Source organism: Dipodomys ordii, unplaced genomic scaffold (genome assembly GCF_000151885.1).
Source record: "Dipodomys ordii isolate 6190 unplaced genomic scaffold, Dord_2.0 Scaffold3, whole genome shotgun sequence".
Classification (NCBI taxonomy): domain Eukaryota; kingdom Metazoa; phylum Chordata; class Mammalia; order Rodentia; family Heteromyidae; genus Dipodomys; species Dipodomys ordii.
In genome coordinates, this window is record NW_012267219.1 from 1,378,288 (window position 1) to 1,387,710 (window position 9,423).

General features: G+C 48.4%; 1 protein-coding gene across 1 annotated transcript in view; it reads left to right on the forward strand.

Annotated features, from left to right (window-relative positions):
- Ikzf4 (IKAROS family zinc finger 4 (Eos)) overlaps positions 1-5,315 on the forward strand; it is a 12,481-nt gene extending 7,166 nt beyond the window's left edge. The window contains exons 5-9 of the mRNA XM_013018318.1: positions 1,208-1,242; positions 1,709-1,724; positions 1,896-2,045; positions 2,862-2,993; positions 4,555-5,315. Of these exons, the coding sequence (XP_012873772.1) occupies positions 1,208-1,242; positions 1,709-1,724; positions 1,896-2,045; positions 2,862-2,993; positions 4,555-5,315 (1,094 nt within the window). The remainder of the gene's footprint in view (positions 1-1,207; positions 1,243-1,708; positions 1,725-1,895; positions 2,046-2,861; positions 2,994-4,554) is intronic.
- Positions 5,316-9,423: the final 4,108 nt, after the last annotated feature.

The window sequence follows — 9,423 nt, forward strand, 5'->3', positions numbered from 1 at the left end:
CTTCCTTCCTTCCTTCCTTCCTTCCTTCCTTTTTGTCAGTCATGGGGCTTGAACTCAGGGCCTAGGTGCTGTCCCTGAGCTTTTCTTTTGCCAAGGCTAGCACTCTACCACTTGAGCTACAGCTTCAAATCCGGCTTTTTGGTGGTTAATTGGAGTTAAGAGTTTCATGGACTTTCCTGCCTGGGCTGGCTTTGAATTGTGCTCCTTAGATCTCAATCTCCTGCTGTTATTTCTTGTTTTGTTTTTGTCTGTTTTGAGGGTCCTGGGGCTTGAATTCAGGGCCTGGACTTTGTCCCTGAGCCTCTCTATGCTGTGCTCAAGGCTAGCTCTACTACTTGAGCCACAGAACCACTTCTGGCTTTTTGTAGTTAGTTGGAGATAAGAATCTCAGTGATTTTCCTCCCCAGCTGGCTTTAAATAGTGATTCACAGATCTTAGCCTTCTCCAGGTGTGAGCCACCATTGGCCAGCTTTTTTTTTTTTTTTGGTGGTGGTAATGGAGTTTTAACTCAGGGCCTTACATATGCTAGGCAGGTAGGCATTCTATTGGTAAGCTACACTTTCCAGTCTTTCCTTCCCCTCCCCCACTCCCCGCATTGAGACCAGGGTCTTGCTTTTCCCTGGATGAGTACCACAATTGGCCTACTTTAGACTTCCTGTTATACCTGGGATGACAGGTACATGTCACTCCACCCAGCTTCTTGCATTGGGATGGAGTCTCATGGACTTTCCTTCCTCGGCTGGCCTGAAATGGGGATCCTCCCTATTTCAGCCTCCCATGTAGCTGGGATGACAGATGTGTGCTACAGTGCCTAACTAGTGGTTCAAAAAGCGTTCTCACATGTATAGCTGGGCTGGCCTTGAACTTAAGTCCTCCTGATATTAGCCTCTCAAGTAGAGGGGATTGTAGTGAGCCATGAATACCTGACTTCTCTTTTCTTTCATTCTTTTACTCTTCGCAGAATTTTTCTTGCCTAATTAGCACAAGGCAATGAGTTTAAGCCCCAGTACCACCACAAAAGAAAAAAACAAAAAGACAGTTTCTTGTAGGGGTGGTCCTTCTGGGGCTATCTTGGCAGAAAGCCAGGAAAAAAGAAAATCAACGGTAAAACCAGACTAGAGATGTAGGTAAAAATACAAATAAAGGTCATTGAAAACGGCCCCTCCCCGCATGGCAGATCGCAGGGCTCTTGTTTCTGTCACTCTAGCCCACCAATTTCCCCCAAATCAAAGCAGAGAGCTCGTAAGCAAAAAAATCCCCTTGTCTGATAAACAACATTTTTACCCGCCTGCCACATGGAAAGGTTAAACCACAGTCTGGGCCCCACACTCTGAGATCCTAGGGTGGGGCTTGCTTGCCTGTCAGGGTCAATCCCCTACAAAGTCCCTAGGCCCTCATTGTATTTGAGCGGCAACTTGGCCATCTAGAAGCTTACCACTGTGTGCCTCAGCACCCCCACACTCCTGTAACTGCTCACGGACCCTCAGATCTCGAGTTTGGTTCATTTGTCCATTATTACATATGGAGTTGGGGAAGGAAAAGAAGAAAAAAAAATCAGTCTAGTTACATCTTTTCATCCACATACCACTGGACATCTGTTTCTCAAAGACATTTTTTCTGGTCCTAAGGCCAGAACTCAGGACCTGGTTGCTGTCCCTGAGTCGTTTTTTGGCTCAAGGCTAGTGCTATACCACTTGGGCCACAGCTTCACTTCCAGCCTTTTGGTGGGTAATTGGAGATAAGAGTTTCAAGGATGTTCCTGCCTGGGCTGGCTGATCCTCAGATCTCAGCCTCCTGAGTAGCTAGGATTACAGGCGTGAGCCACCAGAGCCCATCTTGCTTCTAGAAAACAGTGCATGAGAGCAATAACTGCTGCTGTCCTCCGCTCTCCACAGTCTCCTCCCCCACCGTGGGCAAACCCTACAAGTGCAACTACTGTGGCCGGAGCTACAAACAGCAGAGTACCCTCGAGGAGCACAAGGAGCGGTGCCACAACTACCTACAGAGTCTCAGCACTGAAGCCCAAGCTTTGGCTGGCCAGCAAGGTGGGGCTGTGGGCAGTTCCATGGGGGAGCTGTGGGGAGGGCCAAAGGGAGTGCAGGACAAGGGTGAATAGAGCACCTCTTCCTGCAGAGGGGTGAGATCTGTTGGAATAAGGAGCACTTGTCCTGAGCACCCCCACCAGTATGGAGCAGAGCCCTGTGGTAGGGTACTATGGAGAGATCCACTGGTAGGAAGTTTGGGTCTATATCTTCAGTCTAAAGTGTGTGTGTGTGTGTGTGTGTGTGTGTGTGTGTGTGTGTGTGTAGAGAGAGAGAGAGAAAGAGAGAATAAAATCCAGCAACAGATGGTTGTAACTGTAGCCTTACGTGGTGTTTTACACAGCTACTCAAGAGGATCTTGAGTTTAAGGCTAATCTGGGCAAAGTTTAGAGATCTTATCTTCAGAATGAAAATATGAACAAAAAGGCTGGGGACATGACTCAAGTGGTTGAATACTTGCTTAGCTTCATGCCCTGGGTTTAAACTCCAGTATCATTATTTTCTCTCTCTCTTTCTCCCTATCTATCTATCTATTCATATAGTTTTTTTTCTTTTTTTCATATAGTTTTATATGGAGTTATATAGTTCATCGTTTTGTTTGTGTGTGTGTGTGTGTGTGTGTGTGTGTGTGTGTGTTCCCAAATAGATTGAAATGCTGTTGGTGTGAACTTTAGGTGGGTAAACAGAGGCTTGGTTCCCAGACATTAGGTATAACCTTCCCTGACAACTAAAGCCCTGGTTTTCTCCAGAGGCAAAGGCTAAGTAACCAGTGCTACCCCTACACTGCCACTAATTGTTCCCCTCCCCCACCCCCACTAGGTGATGAAATAAGGGACCTGGAGATGGTGCCAGACTCCATGCTGCACTCATCATCTGAGCGGCCAACTTTCATTGATCGCCTGGCCAACAGCCTCACCAAACGAAAGCGTTCAACCCCGCAGAAGTTTGTAGGTAAGAGTCCACTTGGAAAGAATTTGGTAACTTTAAGCCAATAAATAAATCTGAGATCTGGTTGCCGAAGATCAGAGGTTTGTGCCTGGAGATTTGATTTAGAGAAAGAAAGCAGCCTGGTGGTCTCTGGTACTCAGAATCCACCCCTGGAACAAGAGGAAGTGAAGTGGGAAAATGTGCCTGATAAGAGAGAGGGTGCCATGTTGAGGACTCTGGGGGAGTTGTAAGGGAAGGTGGTTGGGGGCTCAAGCTTTCTCAGTTGTTGGGGTTTTTGTTGTTGTTTTGGGGTTGTTTTTGCCCATCCTGGGGCTTGAACTCTGGACCTGGGTGCTGTCCCTGGGCTCCTTTTGCTCAAGGCTAGCACTATACCACTTGAGCCACAGCATCATTTCTAGCTTTTTCTGAGTAGTTTATTGGAGATAAAAGAGTCTCACGGACTTTCTTGCCCAGGCTGGCTTTGATCCACAATCCTCAGATCTCAACCTCCTGAGTAGCTACGATTACTACTGGTGCCTGGGTCTCCCAATTTTTGAGACTAACAAGGACTTGAGTCTATATATACCCTTAGAGTTGGGAGAGGCAGTGGCATGTTATTCCCCAACCTGGCACTGGCATTAATTCTCTGAGGATCAGGAGCTTTGTAGGGGGTCATGAAGGAAGTATTAAAGATGTGGGGGAGGGGGCTGGGAAGGTGGCTCAGTGGTAGAATGCTTGCCTCCCATGCATGAAGCCCTGGGTTTGATTCCTCAGTACTACATAAACAGAAAAGGCCGGAAGTGGTGCTGTGGCTCAAATAGTAGAGCGCTAGGGCAGACAAATCTGAGAGACGCTTATCTCCAGTTAACCAGGAAAGGGCAAGAAGGGGAGCTATGGTTCAAGTGGTAGAGTACCAGTCTTGAGCAAAAATGGGGAACAAGAACATGAGGCTCTCAGTTAAAGGTAGGGTAGAGTGAGACTAAATCCTTTGCTAAGATGACAGCCTACTGTCAGGGAACGGTCCTACAGAGGGTCTGACCTCAGGGTTAATAAATGAGGTGTAAGCCGGTGCAGGTGGCTCATGCATATAATCAAGGGGCTAAGATCTGAGGACTGTGGTTCCAAGCCAGACTGGGCAGGTAAAGGCTATGAGACACTTATCTCTAACAAACTATTTAGAAAAAGCTGGAAGTGGCACTATGGCTCAAGTGGTAGAGTGCTAGCCTTGAGCAAAAGTAGCTCAGGGACAGAGCTCAGGGCCTGAGTCCAAACCCTACAACTGAAATAAAACAAAAAACAAAGAAGCCGGGGCTGGGAATGTGCCTCAGTGGTAGAGTGCTTGTCTAGCATGCATGAAGCCCTGGGTTCAATTCCTCAGTACCACATACACAGAGAAGGCCAGAAGTAGTGCTGTGGCTCAAGTGGTAGAGCGCTAGCCTTGAGCAAAAAGAAGCTCAGGCACAGTGCCCAGACCCTGAGTTCAAGCCGCAGAACTGGCCAAAAAAACAAAACAAAACAAAAACAAAGAAGCCATCCTGATCAGAATTCTTGCAACCTAGCTCTGCTGAGATCTTCTTCTTCACAGGTGAGAAGCAGATGCGCTTCAGCCTCTCGGACCTCCCCTATGATGTGAACTCGGGTGGCTATGAAAAGGATGTGGAATTGGTGGCACACCATGGCCTGGAGCCTGGCTTTGGTGGTTCTCTGGCCTTTGTGGGTACGGAGCATCTGCGTCCCCTCCGCCTTCCACCCACCAACTGCATCTCAGAACTCACGCCTGTCATCAGTTCTGTCTACACTCAGATGCAGCCCCTCCCCGGTCGGCTGGAGCTTCCAGGGTCTCGAGAAGCAGGAGAAGGACCAGATGACCTGGGTGATGGAGGTCCCCTCCTCTACCGGGCCCGAGGCCCGCTGAATGACCCTGGGGCATCCCCCAGCAATGGCTGCCAGGACTCCACAGACACAGAGAGCAACCATGAAGATCGGGTTGGGGGGGTGGTGACCCTGCCTCAGGGTCCTCCACCCCAGCCACCTCCCACTATAGTGGTGGGCCGGCACAGTCCTGCCTATGCCAAAGAGGACCCCAAGCCACAAGAGGGGTTATTACGGGGCACTCCAGGCCCCTCCAAGGAAGTGCTTCGGGTGGTGGGTGAGAGCGGTGAGCCCGTGAAAGCCTTCAAGTGTGAACACTGCCGCATCCTCTTCCTGGACCACGTCATGTTCACCATCCACATGGGCTGCCATGGTTTCAGAGACCCTTTTGAGTGCAACATCTGCGGTTACCACAGCCAGGATCGGTACGAATTCTCTTCTCACATTGTCCGCGGGGAGCATAAGGTGGGTTAGTGACCTCTCCCCCTGCCCCCCCCCCCTGCCCACCACTCCACAGCTCCACCTCCAGGTGTCTAGCACTGACCCCACTATACCCCAAGGTGTTTTGTATTGTAGCCACCACCCCTGGCCATCATCTGAATTCACACCCAGCCCTGCCCCTGCCCAGCTGTTCTCTTCTTAACTCTGACCGTTTTAAGCATTGTGATAAAACAGGTCTTTTGCTTATGTTTCTCCTTTTCCTAAACTTCTCTCCTCACCCCAGCATATTTGCTGAGTTATTTATTAATGATTTTTCTTTTGCCTTTTTAAAAATATATATCCACGTATGGTAGTTTCTTGCCACTCCTTTACCCTCCTGCCCACAGCTCCCTTCTACTCTAGGCCTAATATTTTTTGTTTGTTTGTTTCTTGTGGATCTAGCATCCTCCAACAGCCCCAGGGGTTGAAGCTCCTCTTTCTATGAAGAGACTCTGAGCTTCTTGCTTTAATACTCACCCTTTAACTTATCTGATTCTTCACTTTTGATGCTCATACCTCCCAAATGGCCCTACTTTGGCTCTGTGGCATTATCTCTCCTCTCTGGGACCCTTCAGCCTGGTACTCCATACCTCTCGTGCCCTCTCACTTTAGGCAGCTTGCACTATTCTTGAATGAATGACTTATTTCCTCATTTGGAAGTCAGAGGGGCTGAAGACATTCTCCCCAGGCACTGTGGACGGAAGCTCCAGCCTCCCCCTGGGAATATGAGCTCCCCAAAGCCTACATTCAGGATCGCCCTCCAGGATGTAATTATGGCTCTTCCCCCTCCCAACCTATACCTCAACACCACTCTAATCTCCGACCTGCCGCTGTACTCGGTGGTGGCTTTCTCCCCTTGGAGTGCTTCCCCAGTTCATCTTCTGTGGGGCCAAGGGGAGGTCTATAAGCCCTCTGTCTCTGACACATTGGGAGCCACAGGTGCCTAGTTGGGAACCAGGGCACGGGAAGGGGGGGTGGGTCAAAATCTTTCTCCTCCACCTCTCAAACTTCTTCACTCTAGTGACCTTCCTAGGTTCTCAGGGACTCCTTCAGTCCCCATCCTATGAGAAAGCGGTGGCTTGCTGCCCGACACCCAGGGTTCTCAAGCCCTGAGTCGTGCTGCCTGCTTCCTTTCCCTTCCAGCAGGATTCATTCACCCTCTCATTCCCAGGCTCCCAGGCCCTGTGTCATCAGTGGCCAGGAGAAAAAGGGTGTCTCTTTTCTCTCTTCTAATTTTTCAGTATAACCAAAAATTGTCCCAGGATGAGCAATGGCATGTGTCTCTCGCCCATTCCACGCTTGCTTCAACAAGCATGGTATGGGCAGAACTAACGGGGGGAGGGGGGAGGGAGGGGTGTCATCCATTGCCCTTCCAACACTTGGCCCCCAGACATAGGACAGGGGACACTCTTCCCTGGTGACTGCAGAGACCCCTGGCTATTTGAATAACCAAGGATTCAGGAGAAGGGGCAGGAGAAGGTACAGTTCCACTGCACATGGAGATCTCTCTCTACAAAGACTTCCCTGCCCAAAGCCACAGCCATCACAATCTCTGCTTCCTTGAGATTCAAACCAAAGGCTGTTTTTCTATGTTTAATGAAAAAAAAAAAAAAGGAAAAAGGAAAAAAAAAAAAAAGGAAAAACCAAACACAACACCTCACAAGTTGTAACCCTTGGTCCTTTCCCTTCCATCTTTCTTTTTTTTTGGGGGGTCTGGTTATGGGGCCTGAACTCTGGGCCTGGGCGCTGTCCCTCAGCTCTTCAGCTCAAGGCTAGTGCTCTGACACTTGAGCCACAGCGCCACTTCCAGCTTTTCTCTTTTTGCTTATGTGGTGCTGAGGAATCGAACCCAGGGCCTCAGGCATGTAAGGCAAGCGCTCTACCACTGAGCCACCTTCCCAGCCCCATCCCTTCCATCTTTCTTTTCATGTGTCCTTTCCTATTCGCTCTTTTCCCTATCCTGCTTTTCTCACTCCCTTTCAGGGATATTTGGGAGGAACAGCAAAGGATGGGCTAAGGATCAGACCCTGGGATAGGAGCTCTTAAGGGTTCTGGGAAGAGTCTATCTGTATCATGGGAAAGGAAAAAAATATTTCCTTCTCTCCTCCCCGCCCCCATCCCCTAATGTTCTGGTTTCCCCAGGAGAACCAGATTGGCAGAGGGGCCTTGTGGGGCGATTCTTCCTCCTTGACAACATTGCAATAAACAGGTGTTGCCAAGACAGGTTGGGAGTCAGCTGGAGGGAGTGGTCTTTAGAGAAGGGAAGGGTCTTCCCCGCCTTGGTACCAGCTCCTTGTTTAGGAGGAGGGCAGCAGAGTGAGGTTAGTATCTGGGCTTCTCCTGAACTCTTGTGGTCATTGAGCCTCTTCCCACTAGACCTCCCCCCCTTCCACCTCTTCTGTGTCTGCTGTATATTTGGGAGGGATGCCAAGGATGAGTCCCCTGGGGGGGGGGGCAGCAGAGCCTTTGAGCATCCCCATCCCCTCTTCTATCAGCCTTGGCACCCATAACCTCCTCAAACATGCTCTGAGGCTAAACTCTGTGTCCCTGAGAGCAGAGACTGGAAGGGCAAGACCAGGTGCTAGGGAGAAGAGAGAGGGACAACTGGTCTCTCTTCACACCATCACTGCACTTTAACCAGGGTCTTAGATACAAAATCCTACTTTCCAGAGCCTTCCAGCTCTGGAACCTCAAACATCCTCATGCTCTCTCCCAGCCCCTTTTGCATAAAAAAAGTTAAAAAACAAAAACAAACAACACACACATGCCCTGAAACCCACACGGAGAAAAGAGGTGTTTCCTTTTATATTGCTATTCAGAATCATCACTACAAAAAAAAAAAAAAAACACAGAAAAAGAAGAATTTCTAAATAGACATTTTTCCAGACCTTTGTTTTTTCGTGTCAGTGTCCAAGCTGCGGGTGGAATTTTTGTAATACTTCTGGCAGCTTCTTTCCATGTGTACATAATATATATACATATATATTTTTTAATCAGAAATTATGAAGAACAAAAACATAAGAAAACAAAATACAGAAGCAAGTGCAATACCACTCTTGTCCCCTCTCCCAGGGTTTCCTTTGTGGCCTGTTTGGTGTCTTTTTTGACCCGTTTACCTCCTCTCTTCTTCTGGTTCTTCTTTGCCCACCCAGTCCCTTCTTTTTTAAAGAGTTTTTCTCCTTTCTCAAGAGGAGTGAAGCTAGCTTTTGAGACTTATTGCAAAGCATTTTGTATATGTAATATATTGTAAGTAAATATTTGTGTAACGGAGATATACTACTGTAAGTTTTGTACTGTACTGGCTGAAGGTCTGTTATAAATAAACATGAGTAATTTAACACCCTTGGTTGTTCTTGCAGACTTCCTTTGCCTTGCATTCAACTGGGAGGAAGGGCGACTTCTTGAAGCATGTTGTACTAATCAGTATAGAACATGTACAAGGGCTGGGAAGTGGCTCCCTGGTAGAGTGCTTGCCTCACATGCATGAGACCCTGGGTTCCATTCCTCAGCACCACATAAGCAGAAAAAAGCTGGAAGTGGTGATGTGGCTCAACTGGTAGGGCGCTAGCCTTGAGCTGAAGAGCTGAAGGACAGCACCCAGGCCTATAGTTCAGGCCCCATGACCGACAGGAAAAAAAAAAAAGAACATGTACAAGTATACATTGACAGGGAACAGGCATTAGTGCTCAAGTTGTTGCTGCAGAACAACAGAAGACCTATCTAGAATTGAAGTATAGGAGCTCTTTCTGTCAAGAATGCCATCAGGATGGGATATAAAACCTGATTTGTTGGCTGGGCACTGGTGGCTCATGCCTGTAATCGTAGCTTCTTAGGAGGCTGAGATCTGAGGATCAAGTTTCAAAGCCAGCCCAGGCAGAAACATCCTTGAGACTCTTTTCTTTTTTTCTCTTTTTCTTTCTTTTTCTTTTTTTTGTCAGTCATTGGGCTTGAACTCAGGCCAGGGCTCTGTTCCTGAGCTTCTTCTAGCTTAAAGCTAGCACTCTGGGCTGGGAAGGTGGCTCAGTGGTAGAGCACTTGCCTTGCATGCATGAGGCCCTGGGTTCCATTCCTCAGCACCACATAAGCAAAAAGAAAAAAGCCG